The following is a 24,085-nucleotide window of genomic DNA, read 5'->3' as shown; positions in this document are numbered from 1 at the left end:
CGACTGGGGTGCATTTGGCAAAGGGAGGCGAGAAATTCCCGCAGTAAAAGGCAACAGTCACCCACATGTGAAACCTGAGAATCGTCCTACCCCTGCTCTCCCCACCTACCACCTAGTCAATCTGACCGGTATCTCTCCTGTCTCCCCTGTTCTTGTATTTTTTTTTTTTTTTTACAAAGCTTTATATTTAGGTATTAATATAGTAGCCTATTACAGAGAACATATTAAAATACCAGAAAAATGATAATACTTTGTTCAAAATGCACAATACCATATACCACTATTACAGACGTGATGATCCCAGGATGGGCAGCAAATGCAAACAGCATTTATACGGAGCAGCTGAGACATACTACTTAAATCTGTGTGCCCTCTCGATGCCTCATGAGATCGATAAGCTCCTTAGTAGTAAGATCGGATTTTTTGATGTCCACCACGTTTATGGTACCTCGCTGGGCCCTGGGAGCTGGTCCATCCTGACCCATGCTCAGTCCCTCAGATACACTGTCCTCGTGAGTGATCAGCCTCACAGAATTTCCGTGAGCCTGGGCACCTACGTGCCTAGTCATTATTGTAAAATGTGCAGGTAACACGCTAAGACAGGCCAGTTGTACAGAAGAAAACTATCCTAGGAATTAGAGTGTTGGAATCAGGTGGTGCGACTGGCTAGAGGCAGATTTTGCAACCACACAAAGTAGTCACACGGGAGTTTCCCATGACTTGGTTAGAGCAATCAGAATTCAGTAAGCCTCCTTTCGGGGTGGCCAGCCGCCTGGCAGGACCTCACTCTGGGTGGGGAGAAAATCATCTCCACCAACCAGAGGGCATCTCCCGAGAGACTTATGGAAGGAGTTGCCCTTTCTGAGATCTGCCATGCTTTGCTGAGAACCCACCTTTTGTACTCAACGTCGTAAATGGTAAGTGGCCTAAAATTTAGGACTCAAAGATCTCACTTCTGCCAAGGTTTCACACGAGTCCTCCACAGGACCGTTTCTGCGAAGACAGGAGTGAAGAAGTGATTCTTGAACTTAGTGGGTAGCAACTACGTATCTGCTTTGCATCGAACCGCGTGCTGTGTTACTTGGGCTCCCGTTCATGTATTCAACAAATATTTATTGGTGTGTTACTAGGGATCTGATGTAGTGCAGGTGTTGGGCATACGGTTCTGAACCAAAAAGATACCATGACCCCTGATCTCGCAGGGCTAACAACACCTGGTGTTGAAGACCGTCATAAAGTAAGGAATTGCAGTAAGTTGTGATGGGCATGGGGACTGGGAAAATACACTGAGTTCTGGGAAAGCCTCTCCGGGTCTAACACATAGCACACAAGTTGTAATGCTGTTTTCATCTTTTTGTGGATCTTTAAATTTAACATTTTGGAACACAATTAATAAATTAAACCAAGGGAAGGAGACACGGGTTCCATCAAGAAGTGAGCTGATTTGGGGGAGTCCAGGCACATCGAGGGTATGGGGGCATATTGAACGAACAAGGAATTCTTCTTTTCCTCTTTCTAAAACTATTAAAATTGTCTTATTTACATTGAGGGGCATCTTGAGGTGACTGTAGTTTCATTTTTCCAAGTACCAGATGTTATTTATAAATCAAAGCAAACAAAATCTACTAGAGCTCAAAAAAGTAACTAAAAACTTAAGCACAGCCCACAGAAGGCCTTGCCTTTCCCGGTGCATGGAGAGGAGCAGGACTCTCTTCAAATTCTTAATGCCAAGTGCATTTCCAACCCCAGCTCTGGTTCTGGCTGAAAATCTAGCTTTGTTACTTAATGCACATTTCCTTCTGGCCTTTCATGTATCTTGGCATGAAATTTCAGAAAATTAAAAATAATTGCATAATTTCTTCTTTTCAGAAACATCCCAGTTCTTTTTTTACTCTGTCAAGTATGGCAAGAACAAGGACAGAAAATTCCGTGTTGAGCACGGAGATTCTGAACCACCAAACGCCTTTCCCTCGGGTGCAGGGCCTGTCCCACTTCTGCACGTTCAGACTTATGCAGTGGGAACGGCTGAAGGTACCTTGGCCATGAGATAGAAACAGATTCTTTCCCTCAGGGTCTGCACACGAACAACAAAGCAGACTCAGCCTCCTGAAGACAGCAGAACGGCGGAATGTGTATCTTCAGAGTGGGGCTGGGGGCGGTCACAAAGTGCATACGGAATGTCAGGGGACATTTTCTTATCATCTAAATTTAAAATGGGGCTACCCACAAGAAGCATTTTTTTTTTCTTATTTTGATTAAAGTTTCTCAACCTCAATATTGTGGACATTCGGGTCAAATAATTCTTGTTGTGGGGGACTGTCCTGTGTATTGCAAAATGTTTAGCAACATTCCTGGCCTTCACCCTCCAGAGGACAGTGGCATTCCCCGTTGTGACAACAAGAAATGTCTTTAGACATTGCCAAAGGTCCTCTGGGGGACAAAATGGCCCCCAGTTGAGAACCACTGTTTGGGATCACTTACACCCCATGTGCCTTGTGAACAGAGCTAAGAACCCCTACAACATTGCTCTGCTTCCAAAGGCCTTGGAGCCAGAATCCAGGACTTTCAAAGGTGATCTGGGATGACCCATTGATCCTTCACTATGCTTCAGAGATCCTGGACTGAAGGCAACAAGAGGTAGTTGAGATACAGCCCTGAGGCATGAAACTTTCCCCCTTAGGACTTAAATGGACTTATCTTAGGCTGAGGTGACAGGTAATTTGAGAAATCACTTTCTGGCTCAACTTGCCCACATTCTGGCAAATGGCTATTCTGAGAGATTATTCTTTTAAGTCCATAGAATATGTTGCTAGAGTTCTTGAGTACTCAGTTTGGAAAACACTTCTAATGACTCACTGGCATACAGTCATGTCTCAGGTTCTTTTCTGGCCTTGACTTGTTGCCACCAGTAGTAAGTCTGATATTCACTGATATTCATCAATACACCCTTAGCACCTAATTCTAGGAAGTACTGTACCAGTGATATCTGTAGAAAAATATGTACATATAAATTATAACGAACTTGGCTAATTCACTTGAACAAATAAATAAACCGTTCTTATTCTTCCCTCCAAACTCTCTCCCTTGGCAAATTCTCCTAACTCTTCCCTCTAGAGTTAGGAGAGCCTCACAAATCTATCACTAGAGCCAATATCGCTTCCAAGTTTCAGTCCCTAATTTCGACTTCTAAACATCACCAACAAATATACGCAATTCCATGAAAACCATGTTAACCTCATTAACTCTCTAATATGATAAACAGCTAACACTTCCCCCGCCTCTAAAATTCTAATTATGCAACCATTACAATTATACTTGAAAGAATAAATACAGCCATGTGGGAATGTTAATAATCTAATGCAAAAAGAAATAAAATCCTATATACACAATGCATATAACTGTGAACATATAAATAGATATGATTAGAAAGAAACATACAAAACTCAGTCATGTTTATGGGATTTACAACAAACTATTTTCTATTGTGGAAAGACTATAGTGGGATATTACTTGTATTTCTTTAAATTGTCCTTTTAAGACATTTACAGTTCTTGGGGCACCTGGGTGGCTCAATCGGTTAAGCGTCCGGCTTCGGCTCAGGTCATGATCTTGTGGATTGTGAGTTCGAGCCCTGCGTCGGGCTCTGTGCTGACAGCTCAGAGCCTGGAGCCTGCTTTGGATTCTGTGTCTCCCTCTATCTCTGCCTCTCCCCTGCTCATTCTCTGTCTCTCTCTCTCTCTCTCTCTCTCTCTCTCTCAAAAATAAACATTAAAAAAAAAATTTACAATTCTTTAATATCTGACAATGTGAAGTCACTGTCCCTCTCCTAAACTGGCCCCTAAAAACCCATCATTCAGTCAGAAACGCTGGCTCCTAGACCTGTAATCATCTTGGATCTTTCCTTCCCCACCTACTTACCACCTACAACACTGCCAGTGACCACCGCTCCTGATTCTCTCTCTGCAGATCAGCTCGGTGCAGCTGGGGTGAGCCTTTCTGCACTTAGCTGCATTGGACCCTTCCTGTCGCCACCAATCTGATTCAAGTCCTCAGGACCTCTTGCTTAGGCTCTTCCAATAAATCGTTTCACCAGTGCCTCTGACTTGGTTTTGCTGATTCCAGACCATCCTGCAAAACCTCGCCCCACTTTAACATCTAATACCCAGCTCTGGAATTGTCCCTTGTCTGCTTGGTCTGACCAGGCCCTAGAGAACCTCTCTCAACTAGGCTCATTGCTCACTAGCCTTCACTAATCCCACTTTCCACCCCGTGCTTTCCCTTCTGCAGGGCTTTTCTTCTCTACCGAGAATGCTCTCCCTCCTTATAGAATTATCGGAGTTCCATACACCTTTCAACGTCCAACTCAAGTACCATCCCCTCCTTGAAATGCTGATCTACCCAGCTCAACGTGGCCTCTCCTTCTGAAGTTTTCCAACTGTACTTCTGCTTACAACATACACAACTACCTTGGATTATGGTAAATGTGTACATCGTTACCTCTTTCCTGGTAGGTTAGGAACTCTCGTCTTTGAACATTTTGCTTTTAATCCTACAAAGTTTTACGTATTGCTGGTAATGAAAATATAGTCGCCGAACAAGCCAATGAAAATAAGTCTAAAAGAAAACAAATTAAAAAGTTCAATGAATTGTCCTTTCCGGTTTAATTTGTAAGACACTTATTTTGACCTACTCTCACAGCTGAATTTTTAAGAAGTAAATTCTTAACAGACAACACCTTTACTTCTTCCTTCTCTCTTTCCCTCTCAGACTCTCCCCGGAATGGACACCTCATTTCAGACAGTGTTTGCTCATATGCATATGAAGCTTTTGATAATTTTATAATCAATACCTATAGACATGACCAAGCAAGCCCCTTGAGATAGTTTTTAAAGGGCTAAAGCCAGGGTGCCTGGGTGGCTCAGTCAGTTAAGCATCTGATACCGGCTCAGGTCATGATCTCATGGTTCATGGATTTGAGCCCCATGTTGGGCTCTGTGCTGACAGTTCAGTTTGGATTCTGTGTCTCCTTCTCTCTCTGCTCCTCCCCTGCCCAAGCTCTGTCTCTCTCTCTCTCTCTCTCTCAAAAACAATAAATAAAACATTAAGAAAATTTTTTTTAAAGGGCCAAAGCCAACTTGATTCTCTCTATGTCAAACATTTAATAATTGTAAAGGTCTTCTAGAATATCCAAATCATATGAATTCTGCCTAGTAGGGTGGAACAGAAATTTACTGGCATAAATGGTGGGGTGTTTTCTGTAGACTGTGGAGTCACAGCTAATGATTAGGACCCTAAATATATCTAGGTGGACAACTGATAAATAACAATTTACAAAGCTTTTTAAAGCTACAATTCAACGACAGTAAATATGTTGAAGTCCTTTTGTAGGAATCAGAAATATATATGATGAAACACACACTCTTCCTTTCCATTACTACAGAAGAAAATTACCATTATAAGCTGCATAGAGGGAGGCTATAGAGGAAGACAAGAGATAGGAAGGAGACACTCTTAAAGCAAAGGTGTTTCTAATGTTCTGGTTCAAATTTGAATGAGTTTAGAGGTATTCATTTTATTATCATGCTGCACATACCCTTTTCTAGTAACTGTAACAAAAATGAAATCTAACACCAACCTTATGCCATGCATTGTAAGAACTTCTTTTATATTAACTCATTTAAGACCCAACAACTCTAGGACGCATGCATCACCATTATTCCCATTTTACAGATCAGAAAATTGAGCCACAGATAAGTAACTTTCCCAAGGTCGCCAGGCATTCTAGCTCCAGAAGCTTTGCCCTTACCACTCCGCTACCAGATATTTGAAAAGAAAAACTATCAAGAAGTTTAAAAACAACAGAATCTGAAGATTGTTTCATAGGACAGTTACCCTACACGATTTCCTCCTTTTCCCGGCCATTGAAAGTTTCCTCAGTGAGTTCCTATCTACTGCCAAAGATTTCTCTTCTCTCATTAGGTTTCATTATTTTTCAGAAGCCACATTATTCACATTAACCTTGCAGTGAGCTTAAACACAGGCCTGAAATGTTATCTTCTCCACCTAGTCAATATCACATATCTGGAGACCAGGGCCTTGCTACAAAGCCTTTCCACAAACAGAAATAGTTGAAAAAGTTACTCTGCTACCAACCACTGTGTAAGTGCAGCTGAGTAACTGGACCATTATAGCTTCAATTCACCTATGAAAAGAGGGATCTGGTGATACAGGAGGTAATTTCAATTCTAAAGTGTGAACCTGGGTTGCTTTTTCTCATTTTTGAACGCACGCAGATTATTATCTGTAATCACAAGTTTAGTGTCTTTTGCTTGTCATTTACCCTGGCGGTCCACTGAACCTTCTCCTCTCCATGAGTCAATAACCATGTTAACAAGCAATTAGTAAGCCCTGTGCCAAATGCTCTGGTTCGTGCTAAAGGGACACAAACAATACTGACAATATGTGATTAGTTTTCACCTCCTAACTAAATTGTCTAGTCATGCCTGGGCCGATAGTTAAGGACTACCCATCTGGAGAGATTACAATGTGTGCTTTCCCTAAAGAGTCCATTGCAGGCCATTCACTGGGTCTTAAACTCCTCTCTCTCTGGACGCAAGGCCGCCCCTGCCCTCCGGGGAAAGTGAAGTAAGAAAGGTAGTGGAGGGGACGATGAGCCAGCTGCCTCTAGCGGGGGGCGGGGGGGAATACGCCAGCCTATAATTCTCATGTGATAAGTGACTGTGGAAGACTGCCAGTCATCTTTCAACACTATCCCCTCTGTTTTTCAAGAATAGAACTCTGGCAGACAGCTGCCCGAATAAAGACTACACTTCCCATCCTTCCTTGCGATGAAACGTTGCCATACAGCCGAATTCTGGCCAATGGGATGTACTCAGAAGTGTCTCCCAGGTGGTTGCTAGGTGAACTGTTGGCTGGGGATGGGGCACCATCATGGACCACAAGATGGAGAAACAAAATCCTGGAAACAAGGATCTCAGATCATGTGGTTCAACCAATACTGACGTAAGTTTATGAAAAAGGAAAATAAACTTCTGCCCTGTATCAACTGCAATGAATTCTAATTAATAAAGCAATCTTTTCTTTCCTTTATCTAACCCTATCCCCTTGTCCATCTGATTCTTATGCTTTAGATCTTATTTATTTTAAATGTCACTTCTTAAGAATTGCCTTCTCTGTCTTCCTCTTCATCTGCCCTCCATCAGGCCCCGTTATAAATATACTTTTAGGTCCCTAGATTTTTCTTTCCTTGTATTCATCACAATTTATGTGTATTTATGTATTTCATTAATTTATACCTCCATCATTAGTCTCCAAACAGACTCTCTTTTTGTTTGGTTTTGGTTTCATTTTCTTCACCACAGGATCTTCTGTCGCTTGCACAGTGCCTGGCACACAGGAAGTAATCAAATATTTGAAGAATAGGGGTGCCTGGGTGGTTTAGTCAGTTAAGTGTCTGGCTCTTGGTTTTGGCTCAAGTCATGATCTCACAGTTTGTGGGTTCCAGCCCCGCATCGCACTCCGCACTAATGGTGCGGAGCCTGCTTAGGATTCTATCTCTCTCTGCCCCTCCCCCCCACCTCCTTCTCTCTGTGTCTCTCTCAATAAACAAACAAACAAACAAACAAACAAACAAACTTTAAAACACAACTGAGAGGGGTTTAGAAACAGTCCTTCCATTTGGCCCATTTCTTCCTCCCCAGCCAAGGCACTGAATGCAATGCTGGTACATAAAAGCACTCTCTCCTCTTCACTATAAGACCAGAATTCTAAATGGACATCCTGAAGCTTTGGTCTCCCAGATTCTCAGCCCTATAGCCATCAGCTCTTTTTCATCAGTTGCTCATCTTTGTATTTTCTGTAGATGTTTGGTTGGCTTTTGTTAAAAAATATAAAAATGCTTCAACAGCAAATGGCATTCTCCTTCCCTTCCCCCAACCTGATCTCTATCTTTCTCTCTTTCCCATTCTGTCTCTATCATTCTGTCTCTCTCTCTGTCTCTCTCTAACACACACACACACACACACACACACACACACACACACACACACAGAACTAATCTAGTGGGAAAGAGACATCGATTCTCCCTTTGTATTTGAATCTAAGTCTTGAAACTAGTGACAGAACGCGCTGTCATGAAAGATACAGAAAACACACAGGACTCTGAACCACTGTTAGTTTTGCTCCTTATCAGCCTGTGACTTAATTTTTCTGTTCAATCATCTTTGGAATGAGAATGGTAATGGCTACCGCCTACAACCCTTTTAGAATAGGCTTAGACGGCAAGCAAGAAAACGCACTGTTTTTTTTGTTTTGTTTTGTTTTGTTTTAATTTTTTTTAACGTTTTTTATTTATTTTTGAGACAGAGAGAGACAGAGCATGAACAGGGCAGGGGCAGAGAGAGAGGGAGACACAGAACTGGAAGCAGGCTCCAGGCTCTGAGCCATCAGCCCAGAGCCCGATGCGGGGCTCGAACTCACGGACCCTGAGATCGTGACCTGAGCCGAAGTCGGACGCTCAACCGACTGAGCCACCCAGGCGCCCCGAAAACGCACTGTTTAAGAGCACACGCGCGGCCTCCAGCTGAATTACAGTTCAAATCCTGGCCCTGCCACTTTCCTTGATGTATGATCTGAGTATGAATGCAGAGTACTTACCAGAGTGTCTGATGCAGAATAAATGTTAATTAATCAGCCCCTGTCATTTCTCCTTTAAAAATTGTAAAGTATCCCACCAGTATTCATTTCTATTACCCCAAGGTGCATGCAAAGTAGAATGGTCAATAACAGAACATTCATCAAATGCTTTCTCAGTATTCAGTATCACATCCTTCCTTCTCCACAAAGCCGGCTGCCCTCCCCAGACAGAATGCTCCCTTCTGCAACATACTTAGGTGAGAAAAGGCCAGCCGCACAATTCCCTTCAGTTTTAAAGACTCAGCTGGCTCTATGAGTTAATAACCTCACTAACGGTTATCTACCAGCAAGAAGGGTGGGGAAAAAAGTCCTAATTGCTCTAGTTGGAGATGTCATTAGTTTGTACTGACTCCTATCAAGTCTGCATGGCATTTATAGAAAGGGCAGATACCATGGGAAAATATCACCAAAGAGGACAAGTGTTGAACCTAAATATTAAATAGCTCCCTGCCGTCCACTAATCCATTTCTAAGGTAATCTATCTACAGAAAAACCTTTCTGATTCCACGGTCCTGATACTCGATTTGCTCAAGCTATAAAATTTTTATTTAGATCCCAGGGCCATTTCGATAAATCAAAATTGCCTTTTCTCCCCCTGCTGTTAGATAGTAAAATCCTGTAGAACAGGTCTTAGACTAAGTGATCTAACCTAATTTAATTTGTCAGAAGCAAGCACCACGGATTTTTTTCTTAACCCTCCAATTGCAAGTCTAGGGCCTTCTTTCTAAATGGGGACACTGCCATCGGAATCTTGAGTTCCATTATTAGTTAGTTTAATCTTAGGGAAACCTCTAAAAGAGCAAACCATATTATTTTCTCTTCAGGAATTTAATACAACTGCTACATACCTACTCTGAAGAGTGTGACACAGTTCAATTTCTCATGTTTACAAACACTAGCAGATAGCAATATGTGAGCAAAATGCATGGCGTAGCTTTTTAAAATAGAGCACCTGGGGTTTGTCATAAAAATGTGCTATGCTGTGTTTAGACAGACATGAATAAAAACTGCATGGTGTGGCTTTATCGCTCCTGAAGAGCATACCAACATTTGAAAACGCCTACCATATTTCATGTTAAAACATTTTCTAGTACCTACAAAATATTTATCTCAAATGACTAGAAGAGTTTTACAGGAAAGGCCCGGTTTAGATAATTTATCACGAGAACGAGCTATGTAGAAGCATCAAGGATAAATATACCTTTCACATGTATTGGGAATCCAGCCTTTCTTTGAGGACTCATCCAATTCTCTTTGTTCCATGTAATTTTAGGGAGAACAAGGGGCAAGAACATTTTAATATGGTAATGGTATTGGCAAAACAAGGGTTTATTTGAGAGTTTTTACAGGGCCATCATAAGTATTATAGAATCACAAGATAAAAGGGTACATGCTTTGAAGAGTACTAAAGTGACCACAGAAATTCTTCCAGTGTAGAGACAGGGTATGAACATTATTATTATTTCTAAGCGAGAAATGCTATAATTTGGATAGGTCTTCATACGCAAATAATCTAAATGTCAGAAGTAAATGACCATGGAGCCCTCCCTTGTGGGCCAAAGCAGTCAGACCGCTATCTCTAAAGTTCCATTTGGTATGAATAATAATAATATCACTCTAAAGCATAGTTACCTCATCATTTATGTTTTAGCTGCTTGACTCAAAATGTTTATCTAAAATAAAAGTATACTATAAGAAAATTAGCTTAGGGGCAGCTGGGGTGGCTCAGTGGGTTAAGCGTCTGACTTCGGCTCAGGTCATGATCTCACGATTCATGGGTTCGTGCCCCGCGTCACGTTCTGTGCTGACAGCTCAGAGCCTGGAGCCTGCTTCGGATTCTGTGTCTCCCTCTCTCTCTGCCCCTCCCTGTTCATACTCTGTCTCTCTCAAAAATAAACATAGAAAAGAAAAGAGAAGAAAATTAGCTTAAAGCTAGGTTTGTTGTGAGCTGAAATTTTTTTCCCCCAAATTCCAATGTTTAAATGGTTAAAAATAACAGCATCGAGCAAAGGCCCTTATATTTTTAAGCATTTTGGAAATCTAATTATAAAGAACGGCAGGTCTGATTATGGCCTTATTTCTTCTGACAATGCCTTATTTCTTCCCAGACATTAACAACAAGTACCAACGGCCTATTATGGTGTCATTAGAAAGTCGATTAAGATAGATTTTCCAGCATTTCCAGGAGAGTTAACATGTGTCAACTCCTGTCCCCAGCAAGGCTAGCAGAAGGCACTGCTGGGCTGCAGGTAGGGAGCGAGCGTAAGTTTTCAAAACAGGTGTTACTGTTGACACAACCATTAGACATTCTGCTTCTCCAAGGCTTTAAGAAGAATACGTACTTTTAATTTTTAAGACAAATTTGTGGATTCCATAAAAAGGTATATTCCTGGGAGAATATCCAGAATAATGGGAAATCTGTGAGATATGTCTCTCAGCATGATACCACAGTTCACCCTCCAGTATATGGAGACTAAAAATAGGACGACTCAACAGACTGGACTTGGACGCCACAAAAGTGATTAATTAACACGGCAGCTGGCCTGGCCTCTCAGTGGCACCACGGAAGAAGTGAAAAAGTAAAATAAGCCTAGAAGTGGTTACTTTTCAGTTCCTATGATTCCAGAGCTGCCGAACGTGTGTCAGAGGACAAGGCAAAACTGTACATTTTACAGAATCAAAGAGAGTTAAAGACGATTAAGATCTTAAGGATCAGTTAGCTCAGAGATTTTCAACGTTTCGGTGTTTAAGGATATTTCTAGATTAGAGCTCCTGGGTGGCTCAGCGGGGTGAGCGTCCAACTCTTGATTTCGGCTCAGGCCACGATCTCGCGGTTCGTGAGTTCGAGCCCTGTGTTGGGCTGTGCTCTGATAGTGCAGAGCCTGCTTGGGATCCTCTCTCTCCCTTTCTCTGCCCCTTCCCTGCTTGCACACACATGTTCTCTCTCAAAATAAATAAACTTTAAAAAAAAAAAAAGAATATTCCTAGATGCACCCACTGAGATTATGACTCAGCCGCAGCAGGCAGGAAGTAGTGAGAATATGTAACACTTCTAAAGCACCTGCTTTATGCCAGATACTGTGCTAAGTTCTTTACAAATATCACTTATTTAATTCTTGCAACAATCCTACTGGGTAGATGCTATTATATCCTCCATTTTATATATGAGGAGACGAAGGCACAGAGTGATGAAGGAATCTGCCTGAGGACGTCCCAATAGAAAGTGAATAAGTGTAAGTATTCAAACCCAGACAGGCTAGCTTCAGAGTCTCAGCTCTTTGTCACTCCACTAAATCACCCATGGACTACGGGCTATGGTGAGGCCCAAGGCATTAACAAAATGTCATCACTGAAATCATCTTTTCTTTTCTGAACGGAGAAAATCACACCCAGAAGAGTGAAATCTCTTATCTAAGACAAAAATCCTTCAGTGCATATTCGGGAAGAAATCGACCATTATACAACACCTAACCGTTCTTAAATATTTCTCTATGCTTATTCCTCTAGGGAGGAAATGAACAGATGGCATTATTAAAAGCCAGCCCAGGGGTTTCAGCTGTGATTTTCTGACCAAGGTGTTGTTCTGGACACAGACTTCCATCCTCTTCTGCCCAACTCACCGTTCATTCACAGGAAATGACATGTTCCAGAGTCAGCATTAAGGGTTCCAAATCATGGTGATTCTCAAGGGAGGGAAAAGGGCGAGGGGAAGGAGAGATACCATCCCCCAAAATGGTAAGTGAAGATACGGTTCATGTAATTTGAGGATGGAAAAGAAAGATGTGATCGTGATATGGTTCCTAAGGATGGTGTTCCTGTCCCTAAAGTGTCTATTCCAAAGCCTTAGTATGTGGGAAAACATCATTAGGTCCTCGCTGTGTTTTAACATAAACAGGCAGCCGAATATCCGGAATGATCAGGTCTACCCTAAGCTGGACCAACTCACGTACATTCTCACAAAAAGTGATAAACACATCACCTAACAACATTAGACACGTAGGATCAGGCCCAAAATCATACGTGTCACTGAAAAGTTACCTTTTTACTCAGTTGTCATTTCTGTTCAGCAATCCAGGTAATTCTGGGGGACCATAAGCAAGGATAACCATGCATTCCAGATGAAGGGGGTGCCAGCATGACCACAGCGCAGAGACATTTTCAAGGTAACAATGAGGGCGGGGGGGGGGGGGGGGGGCGGAGGGGTTAGCTCGTTCCTGTTCTAATGACGTCAAACCAACCTTCATCACTTCCACCTGCAGGTCTTCATGGAGGGAAGGCGTCACTTTCACGGCATTCAGGATCTGATTGAGCAGCTGCTTCTCATCAGAATCTGTTTCCATGGATACAAACCTCTCTTCTGACAGAAGCTTCTGTAAAGAGGCACAAGGCAGTGATCACAGATAGGCTTCCCCCCCCTGCTGCCTCATTCTGTTGTATCTTAGTATGTACTGAGGGTAATTGTACTCGGGAGCCACGTAGGTGGAGGCCGGTAGGGCAGAACTCATGCCATGTGCCAGTGAAAAAGAGAAACGCATCGAACCCTTGGTCAACAGTTTGGGCAAAGACCTTTTGCTGCTATTAGGTAAGTCATTCTAAATAACACGGCAACCATTCAGGTCACGTGGTTGGTGGGGGCGGAGGATGAATGTGCCGGGGGGGGGGGGGGGGGGGGGGGGGGGTCCGGCGCCTTACAAAGGTCACATTCACGCACACCCTTTCTGAATGTGGCTTTGTCACAGGAAAGGAGAAGGTCTTGTGGTCGACAAGTTCACTTTTCAGAAAAAGTTTACCTTTTTACTTTACCAAAGAAGCGCTCACGAATTCACACATCTTCATGCATTTTCAGCAGAAAACGAATCCCACAAAAACTGAACGAGAGGACATTCGCTTTCACGAGGTCTCTCAGGAAACGTTACACCTCACAGCTCTTTTGTATTTGGGGACAACTCTTATTTTCTATAAAATTCTATCTTCGGTTGTACCACAACCCGCCTCCCTACAACTTCTAAATCCTTCAACTTTCTCTGGAGCCACGAGGACTAAGCTAAAATATCTGAAGTCAGCTATGAAGTCCACTTCAGTCTTTTCTTCTCTATACGAGACCTCCTGAGGCATCTTTAAATGTTCGTGGTGTGATATGGTTTCATAAATACTCTCCTGCTTGAAATGCGGCCTCCAGAGTGAATGTCACACATTAAGGGTGGTCCGACATTAAAGAATAATGCAACCAAGAGTGCCCCCTAAGGTCAACTGTGAACTTTGGGTGATTGTGTGTCACTGTAAGTGGATCGTTGGCCAAAGTGTACCATTTGGGGCACCTGGGTGGCTCAGTCTGTTAAGCATCTGACTCTTGATATCGGCTCAAGTCATGATTACATGGTCATGGGATGGAGCCCCATGTTGGGCTCTGCACTGAATGTGGAGCCTCCTCGGGATTCTCTCTCTCTGCCCGCCCCCCCCCCCAACTTGTGCTTTTTCTCTCTCTCTCAAAATAAATAAATAAACTTAAAAAAAAAAATGTACCATTCTGGTGAGTGATGCTGTTCATGGAGGAGGTTATGAATGGGTAGGGTAAGGAGTATATGGGAAAGCTCTGCACTTCTTATCAATGTCACTATAAATCTGACATTGCTCTTAAAGAAAGGAAAAAAAGTCTTAAAAATGTTTAAGGTGGCAGAAGGGAAAGGCAAAAAGAAATGGGGTCTTCGGTGGCATCACTGAGCTGTTGAATCAGACCTAGAACTGACCACCAGCAGAATTCTCATTATGTGAGATGACTAAATGGGTTTATTGCCTAAAACCAAAAACTGAAAAATGGCAATGTATAATTTTAATTATAGTCTCGGATCAAATGAGCTTAGCTGCAAGTCACGGTACATTCTATGCTGACTTGCCCTGAAATCCTTAATTCTCATTCACCAGGGCTCCAATTAAGCTATTCTTCCCATTCTGTCCTGAGGCAGTCCATTTTTGAGACCCTGGTGAAAGATTCTGTATTTGTCCCTTTTAAATTTGTCCTCATCCTGTTCAGGGTAGAGCCGCAGCGAAGAACTTTTGGAATTCCGATTCACCTTGGGTAAGGACTCCCTCTTGTAGCAGAATGTCACTGCAGATCCAGAACACAAGTATTTCGAACCTTCTTAGGACTGCCTGACCTTCTGGCCATATCCTTTCCAAAGAGGTTTTTTCACGACCACACAGTGCATGCCAGGTACCCCAGAGTTAAAGTTTACATTCAAACCTGTTTTTACTTCAAGTGATAAAGACTGCAAAGGCCTACAAAAGTGCCTACACTTGACAGTAGGTGACAGACGGTGGTAAGAATACCCAGTGCCCACTCATTAGAATTAACAGTTAAAGCAAGACCTTAAGAACATGGTTCTGTAAGCTTAGAGTGTCTGGGGGTTAAGAAATAACTACATGGGAAATCCATACAATATTAGAGAAAAGGAAACACACAGGTTAACACAAACTCCCATTCATATTCATGGCTGGCCCAAGGAGAAAACAAGGAGTATTTAATAACATTGACGGTGTTTAACAATGTCGAATACTGGGGTGCCTGGGTGGCTCGGTCGATTGAGTGGGCAACTCTTGATTTCAGCTCAGGTCATGATCCTGAGGTCATGGGATTGAGCCCTGAGGTGGGATCCTCACTGAGCATGGAGCCTGCTTGGGATTCTCTCTCTCTCTCTCTCTCTCTCTCTCTCTCTCTCTCTCTCTCTCCCTCCCTCCCTCCCTCCCTCCCTCCCTCCCTCCCTCCCTCCCTCTGCCCCTCTCCACGTACATGCATGCTCTCTTTCTCTCTCAAAAAAAACATCTAATATTAACATGTACATTATCTAATTCCAATCCACTGGAAAAAGAAGAGTCTTAGTTTTCTCATTCATATGTATTGACTCTTTTTTTTTTAATGTTTACTTATTTACTTGACAGAGGAACAGACAGAGAGATGGGGAGAGAGAATGCCAAGCAGGCTCTGTGCTCTCAGCCCAGTGCCAGACGCTGGGCTTCAACTCACGAACCGTGAGATCATGATCTGAACCTAAATCAAGAGTCGGACACTTAACCAACTGAACCACCCAGGCGCCCCATCTAAGGTATTAACTCTTAAGAGGCATTAGGGACTTCTCTGGACTTAAAGGATGAAATAATACATACTAATGTGAAAAGACATCTGACAAATGCTACCCATCCATGGCCACACTGCATAAACCCCATAGGCTTGAACTACACAGTGCTTTGTCACTTAGAAACCAAACTGCTTCAAAGTCAATGCATTTATATAGCCATGACCTTTGCACTGTTCGAATTAGACCTATTACATATGGTGTAAAATATACAGGAGCAAATGCTCAGAGAAGGAAAGTGTTCAAGCAATCTGACTTTTATTGTCTTCTTTTCTTCTTCTTTTTTTTTTTTTTTTCATTTTAGAGAGAGAGAGAGAGAGCATGTGAGCAGGGGAGAGGGGCACAGGAAAAGAGAGAGAGAATCCTAAGCAGGCTCCACATCTAGCATGGAGCCCAGTGTGGGGTTTGATCCCATGACCCAGGCATCATGACTTGAGCTGAATCAAGAGTCAGACTCTCAATGGACTGAGCCACCCAGGCACCCCTGGCTTTTCTGATTAGACCAAATTTCTTTTCGGCCCTCCAAGTTTGCTCTGGAAACAAAACACATGAGTTCATTCACTAACCTAACTGTAAAATGGAAAAAAGATAAAATCTTTCCAGTTTACTATTAATTCTCCTTACACAGAACCACAGATGTTGAATTTATATAAGATTTTACTTGGTATAGAACTTGAGATGTTTCTCGGGGGATCAAGAGATCCTGGGCTCTCCTAAAGCTGGCCATCCTCCAAAACATTTCATTTCTATGCGAGCCTAGCTGGGTCCCCAGGAATCAGTATCAGATGACAAAGGCTCAACAAGATAATGCGATCCACAGAGAAACGCTGGTAAATGTAAGAAAATCCTCTGTCCTCTGTGGTTATTACCTAGTTCAATCAAATTGTGGTCTGGGTCTTTGACGGCTAGTATTCAAAATGTTAAGTATTTGTTCTTTCAACGCCAAAGTAGCCTGTCAATTTCTGTCACCTGACTGCACCCAGTGAGAGCCTTACCTGTATTCCTGCCAAGGCATGTTGGGCCAGTTTCACATTCTTGGATTCCAAAGCCAACTGGAGAGGTAGCAAGCATTTCTCCCTGGCAAACACATAAATAAGGACAACAAAACACATGAGCTCAGCAAAGCTGGCAGTCAAATGATTGAAGCCTTATGTACACCCACTCCCAGATGCTGTGACACACATACATAAAAACTATAACCAACGATAAAAATGCACAGGGACCTAAAAAAGCCACAGCTAAAGAAATATGAACAGAAATGATAGCATATCAGCATTTGCCTTGGCTACAGGAAGAGCCAACACAAGGACTCTCAAACAATTGTTTTGACGCACAAATTATTACATGGTGGGATTCTTACCAGTCCATGAACATGCCTTGCTCTTTCCTAAATATACTTGCTTATACCCGGTACATCTGGGGTGAACAAGTCTAGAAAGCACCATTAGAATAGATTTCTATGCCTTGCTCATGCCTCTCTCTTACCTACAAAGAGAATGCATCACCACCACTACTGTGCCTCATCAATATAAACTGAAAGTCTATTTTGTCAGTTTCTCTCCCATTCAAAATGTTGCACAATCATTTACAATTTGTAAATTTGCTTTTTAGCCTCCATCAGGCAGATCGGAATTCTGTGATGGGTTCCTAATAAACATGTTTCCAAGACAGAATGATCAACAAAATAGCAACAGCTCTGACCAATGAGAAGTACCTAGTGCCATGAGAGAGATGAAAAAGACCTATGTGGAGAGGTACTTGGGGTATTTTTAAAATATTTATTTATTTATTTTGAGACAGAGTTAGAGAGCAAGCAGGGGAGAGGCAGAGAGAGAGAGAGACAGAGACAGAGACAGAGAATCTCAAGCAGGTCAGCACAGAGCCTGATGTGGGGTTTGAACTCATGACCTGAGCCAAAATCCAGAGTCAGACACTTAACCGACTGAGCCACCCAAGTGCCCTGGATATTTTAAAGCTTAAAAACAAATAAATGGGGACTAAAATACGTTAGGAATAAACCAAAAGGGCTACCAAAAAAAAAAAATCTTTCTGTTAGAACATTCACTCTAAATAATTAAACAACTGTCCAAGAATTTTAATCAACCTGTTATTTCCCCATGGAGCTCTACTGGCATAACCAATGAAATGTTCCTTAATTTTACCAGGTTCCTCCACCCCCACTTTAACTGCAGCAATATCATTTTTATCTATTCAGCATAAACCGAAAGATTGATTGACTTTAGGGAATATAAAAGCTATAGGGTAAGACTATAAGAGTTCATCTTTGGAGAAATAAGGGCCACTGTTGTAGAACCCAATGAAACACAAAGTTAATTATAGCTTGATTCCTTCCTATCTGTCCGGCAGCTCTACTGCTTTTCTATGGAACCTTCCATCAGCAGAACAAAGACAGACTCCACCACAAAGAACATCCACCTTCCCAATCCTTCTCACCTCTCCCCTCACCAACCCAATGCTGCAATAGCCTCTTTTACGTGACAATCGATGAACTCTACAACCATTTTTCATTAGACACATCCTGTGACAGATGGGTAAGTTACCCAACTGTGTTACTTCCAGCGGGGTGGCTGGAATTTTGTCACCGTACTGTTATTACCAGCTTCACTACCATTACAAGACACACGCGTCCGTACCCTCCGTTAAAGCAGGAGTAGTTGATTTTTCCAAATTCGTTTTTTTCTTTTGTTTAATCATAACCAGTTTATAAGCTGGAAAAATTAACCGGAAGGGTGAAAGTTGAGAAGTAGGAATGAGAGGCAGATGGAGTATGAGCCAGAATAACCACAGAATTTCACCTATAAACCCTTGAAACAATCAAATTTCCATCAGGATTCATTCACCGTGAAAGAACTTTCACATTCAGAGATCTGCCAGTGAAGGCGCAGGACCAATGAGCGAGCATGAAGGCCCGTAACTCTTACGGCCTCGCAGCTTGGGGAAGGGCAAGTCTCTGTCGAGTGGCCGTGTGCTGAAAATCCGTAAGTATCACACAGTACTCACTAAGGGCAGCAAACAAGAGTGGAGACCACATTCAGCAAATAGGGCACACCTGGAAATGCCGAACCTTCTGACCTTGGGAAGCAGCATTATGTTTGCATACAAACAGTTGCAGACTCTGTGGTAGGTAATTGATGAATCATGGGAATCTACCCCCCCCCGACCAAGAGCGCATTGTATACACTGTATGTTAGCCAACTTGACAATAAGTTATACTAAAACAACAACAACAACAACAAGAAACAAAACACTGCAGACTCCTATTGCTTTGCCACCTTCAGAAATAGTCCGTGAAATCCACATTCTACCTTCTCATCTAGTTATACATTCACACGATTTATCTTCAGACCTCAGCCAGGTTACGGACAAATGTGAGGGCCACCAGGTTGTACCCCGATTCTAGAGGACATCACTGATTGGCTTGCTCCCTGTGCTAGTCTTCTTGGTCACCAGACAGGACTGAAAGATATAGGTGGTTCCGCTAGGCTTTGGTTGACTTGAAAGGTATCAGAATTTGGTGGAAAGAACGTGGGCTATGGAATCACACAGAGCCAGATTCAAACCCTAACTATAAGCTGTAGAATCCCAATCAAGATACTTTGTTGGATATTAGCTTCCCATTACATAAGAAGGGCAACTGAAGACCAATCCAGGAGGGCTGCAGTAAGGAGTACAAATAATACATATCAGGGGCTGGCAAATTTTTTCCGTAGATAATAAATATGTTAGGCTTTCTTGTCCATAGTGTCTCTGTCCTAAGTACTCAGCTGTACCACAGCACAAAAGCAGTCGTAGATAATACACAAATCAATAAACAGGGATATGTCCCAATAAAACTTTATTTGTAGAAACAGGCCATAGGCCAGATTTGGCCCATAGGCTATAGTTTGCCCCATCCTGATATAGACAAAGGCCCAGCACAGATCGTGATTTGCAGCACAGGATAATAAGATCTAATCTTTTCACAGTATGCAGAAAGATTTTGCACAGGATGTGGAGCTAATTGTCCTGGGAGGGTTTTGGCAAAACCAAGCTCTCTTCTAGAGAGAGATCTTAGACTACCAAGATGTCTCTTGGAAAATAAGTGTTTTGAGAAAGCAGATAGATTTCATCTAGGTACTGAGCCAAGGCACTGCATCCATCCAAGCATCTATTCAACCAACATTTGAGTGCCTTATGTATGCAAGGCACCATCACGGGTGCTTGGAAAAATCTGGCCAGAAACACAACAGAACAGGTACCTGCTTTCATTTCATTCAAGGAATGAAATGAGGAAAAAAAAAAATTAGCACTTATTTCTGTTTAGTGTACCTGTCACGTCCACCTTAAAATAGGTGTTTTTACCCCAGTTTACATTTAAGAAAATGGACGTTCAGAGAGGTTCTACAGCCTGCCCAAGGCTACACAGCTAAAATCTATTAGAGACAATCCAAATGTAAATCCATCTGACTCTCAAGCCAAGTTCTTTCCAACACCCTTTGGTCTCAAAAGATCTGAGCAGAGTTAGATTTATTTCCTAACCTTTTTGGGATCACAAGCATAAAATATCTGGCACAGGACCCTCTTCCTAGAGAAATGCAGAAATCATTTCAGAGGACTCATGAGTCCCCTAAACCCCAATTTCACATGGATCCACGTTGAAGGCCCCCTGACCTCAAGGGAAAGGACCCTGCCCAACATGGCGGATATTTTGGTGTGTCAAAGAGAGTCATGTTCCCTGACTGGGCTTAGAGTTCCACAAGGATAGGCTTTGAAGTGATGTTATGCTGAGCCTGGGGCAGAGAAGTAGGTTCGTTGGGGGGGGGGGGGCCGCGCAGAAGACGGAAGGTAAGGGGAATGACTGTCTTTTGCATTCAAGGTGTCTCCTCCCCTCAGACCCAGCAGAGTCCCAAATTAGCATCACAAGCCTCAGTTCCTGACTTCAACAGGAAATGAACACATGGGAAACGAAGCTCATGGGGCACAAATGATTTCCTTGTTTGCCCTGTGATACCATCAAGATCCTGATGCCCTGGTTTTGTTGTGTGTGTGTGTGTGTGTGTGTGTGCGTGTGTGTGTGTATGTGTGTGATTTTAATAAAAGAAAATACAGGCCTGTTAATTAGGTCTCAGGATGAAATTCATAATGGAGATGCGAGGCGGCACACAGTCCCCTTTGCACATACTGTATTGGAATAAATCATCTTTTGATCTTTCTAGATGCTGCCTCATTAGGAAAAGGGCATACCAAAAATCAATATTCAGTTACATCAAGTGATTATTTTTTATGCACAGGCATGTGCAAGGTCCCTCTTGCCTAATTAAATAAAGGCAGTGGCCCCAGGTTTCATGTCCTGACATGCGATTATTTCTTAAAGAAGAATTAGTTGTGTTGCATATGCATGAGGAAGACGTCATCCCGGGACACTGCCTGGTATGTCAAGGAGACTAAACCTGTTTCCTTTACTGTGTTGTCATGGGTCACAGACCAGCCTCACTGGGTTGGAAGATGACAATGAACAAAGGGAAATTAAAATAGGTGAATAAGGGGAAGTTGCGATTTACCAAAAATCAGCTTTCTATACTAACGTCAGTAGGGGCTTCAAGTAAAACCAAATTCCTGAAGGTGGGGCTGGTTTCTTTTTGATGAACCACAGGGGGAAGAGCACAAAGATGCTTCGGATTTCTAAAGTCTGCTGACACGCTCCAATTCTAGGATTCTAGGATCTAAGCCATGAATTCAGCAACTGTCTGCATTGCTTCACATAATAACCATGGCTCTGGCTGAGAATCAGAGGCTTGCATGGGCAAAGTCCCGTGGTCACATTTTCACATTTATATTTTCCTTACAACTTTTCAAAGTAGAGATTTCATTGTCAACAAGACGAAGAGACAGATTACCTGCCCAAGCTCACAGGTTGGTAAATGAAACAGTTGTGACTTAAGCTTGTACCATGTGGCTTCAAAACCCATAGCCTAGGCGTCTGCGAGGCTTTTACCAGCAGACAGCTCCCCACTGACGGCGGAATATGACAGACACATCATTTTGTAAATAGCATTCAAAGGTCGCCCAGGTTAAAAGACTGGGGACAGGCATCAGACAAGTAATATAAATTATCTTATTTTGAGCGATTGTTGATGAAACAACACATTGTGTTTGACAGCCGGTATGTCGTTATGAGAAGGTATCCGCAGTTTGGATGAAGGGGGAAATGTGGCTTTCAAACCAGTTGCTGAGTTCAGCCTCCAGCCATCCGCTTCTCCTCGTAGCCACAAACTTTCCTAATTTGAGTACCAGTGAAGGAGGTTTCTCACTGCTCCCCCTCCCCACTTGTGTGACACTTGGGGACATGACTGTGTTTATGAATACTGAGGCTTTAAACAGTTTGTGTGGGCACTGATGAATTTGCATTGACTACGTTTTGCCAGAATCAATTCCACTGAATCAACTGGAATTGAATTCATTCCTTAATAAATTTTCTCTGCAGTGCCTTTAAAAGAGTTTACCTTTTTGGGGTGCCTGGATGGCTTAGTCGGTTAAGCGTCTGACTCTCGTGTTCAACTCAGGTCATGATCTCAAGGTTCATGAGTTTGAGGTCTGCGTCAGGCTCTGCACCCAGCCTGCTTGGGATTCTCTTTCTCTCTCCCTCTGTCCCTCTCTCCCGTGTTCTCTCCTCTCTCTCTCTCTCAAAATAAATAAACTTAAAAAAAAAAAAGTTTCCATTTTATTTGTTTTCATGTCTAATTTAATAAAATTATTTTTATCAGTATCAATCCTTTTCTATTTCATAACAAAGATTAGATTCACCCTCCAGGAACTTTTTTTAGGTGTTATGAATGCAACTATCAACAACATAAAATTCCTTCTCTCCTATGGGCTTTCAAGACCCCTTAGCAAGCCTACTGCAATTACGTTGAGCATACGAAATGGCCATTTTTGTAGATTGGAAAGGTTTGAATATCAACAATTTTATATGATTCTATCTATTTTTTTAAATCCCAAATAATAGAATATGGTTATGCTCATATTTTCTCTCAAAATATATGCTTTCACTATCTATCGTTTTATTGTAAAAGGCTTACAGGTACATAAAAACATTCAAGCAGTAGAAAGGGTTATGTATATAGCAGTGAAAATCAACTAGGGCACTCTCAGGAGACCTGGGCTAAATGTTGACGATGGGTGTTTTCGGACGTAGCATGGGGGAATCTTCTGTTGTTTTATACTTTCTATTTGTATCAATTGTTTTTATTAAGAGAATTTTTTTAATGTTTATTTTTTGAAGGAGAGAGAGACAGAGCGTGAGTGGGAGAGGAGCAGAGAGACAGGGAGACACAGAATCCGAAGCAGGCTCCAGGCTCTGAGCTGCCAGCACAGAGCCTGACACGGGGCTTGAACTGATGAACCGAGAGATCATGACCTGAGCCGAAGTCGGACGCTCAACTGACTGAGCCACCCAGGCACCCCTGTATCAATTTTTATATGATAATTTTAGAATATACTTGTATAATCTGAACAGAATATTTTTTAAAGCCATAAAGCCATTGGCTCCTTACAAAGATAACCATCACTGTGTTTCCTTCTGTTCAGCTCACAAGGTGAGTTACTTTGTTTGTATGGCGACAAAATATTAAATATAGAACTAATTTTCTTCCATTTCTTACTGGTACTTACATTGACGGGCCATGCATTCTTTATAGCAATTATACCAGCTGTTCTGGTCTATAAACAAAGCCTCCATGTACAAAACAGCCACACTATGCTAATCGACTTCTTTTTGTAATGAAGGACAACTATAGGCAATGAAGTAGGCTGATCAATCATCTGAAAGCTCGTAAATATGATCTATAGTCTACCTTTGCTGTCTGATACGTCTAATGGCTCTTATATAGTAGCTGGGTATATGTACGGAAGTGGATTAAATTTGTTCAAACTCTAGAATTTACCTTGAAAATCTTATTTTTCTAACATCTATGAGACAAGCTTGTTTTCCTGACATTTCTTTTTTTTTTTTTTAATAAAAGAAGGCAATTCCGAAGAAAACAAGTTGCAAAAGAAGAGAAAGCAACATAAACACAAAAACTATTTTGTTACATTATTGTGACAGGACAACGGTAAACCCACTTACCTCTTCCATTTCAAACTCTTCTACTAACATTCTAACAATATTTTAAAAATACAGAACACTACAGGTCAAGAAAACAATTCATAAAAGAAAATACAGTTTTATTCATTTTGAAAAT

At 42.1% G+C, this 24,085-nt stretch overlaps 1 protein-coding gene across 6 annotated transcripts in view; it reads right to left on the bottom strand.

The window, feature by feature from the left end:
• The window catches only part of ARFGEF3 (ARFGEF family member 3), a 183,751-nt gene that overhangs the window by 122,651 nt on the left and 37,015 nt on the right, over nucleotides 1-24,085 (bottom strand). For 4 of the 6 annotated variants that reach the window (XM_058735422.1, XM_058735423.1, XM_058735424.1 and 1 more), the window contains 2 exons: nucleotides 16,841-16,922; nucleotides 12,954-13,085 (listed from right to left, as the gene is read on the bottom strand). In XM_058735422.1, the coding sequence (XP_058591405.1) occupies nucleotides 12,954-13,085; nucleotides 16,841-16,922 (214 nt within the window). The remainder of the gene's footprint in view (nucleotides 1-12,953; nucleotides 13,086-16,840; nucleotides 16,923-24,085) is intronic. The other 2 variants (XM_058735425.1, XM_058735427.1) reach the window with 1 other exon arrangement.

This window comes from Neofelis nebulosa, chromosome 6 (assembly GCF_028018385.1).
Source record: "Neofelis nebulosa isolate mNeoNeb1 chromosome 6, mNeoNeb1.pri, whole genome shotgun sequence".
In the NCBI taxonomy this organism is placed as follows: Eukaryota; Metazoa; Chordata; class Mammalia; order Carnivora; family Felidae; genus Neofelis; species Neofelis nebulosa.
This window is presented reverse-complemented; position numbering and strand designations above follow the sequence as displayed.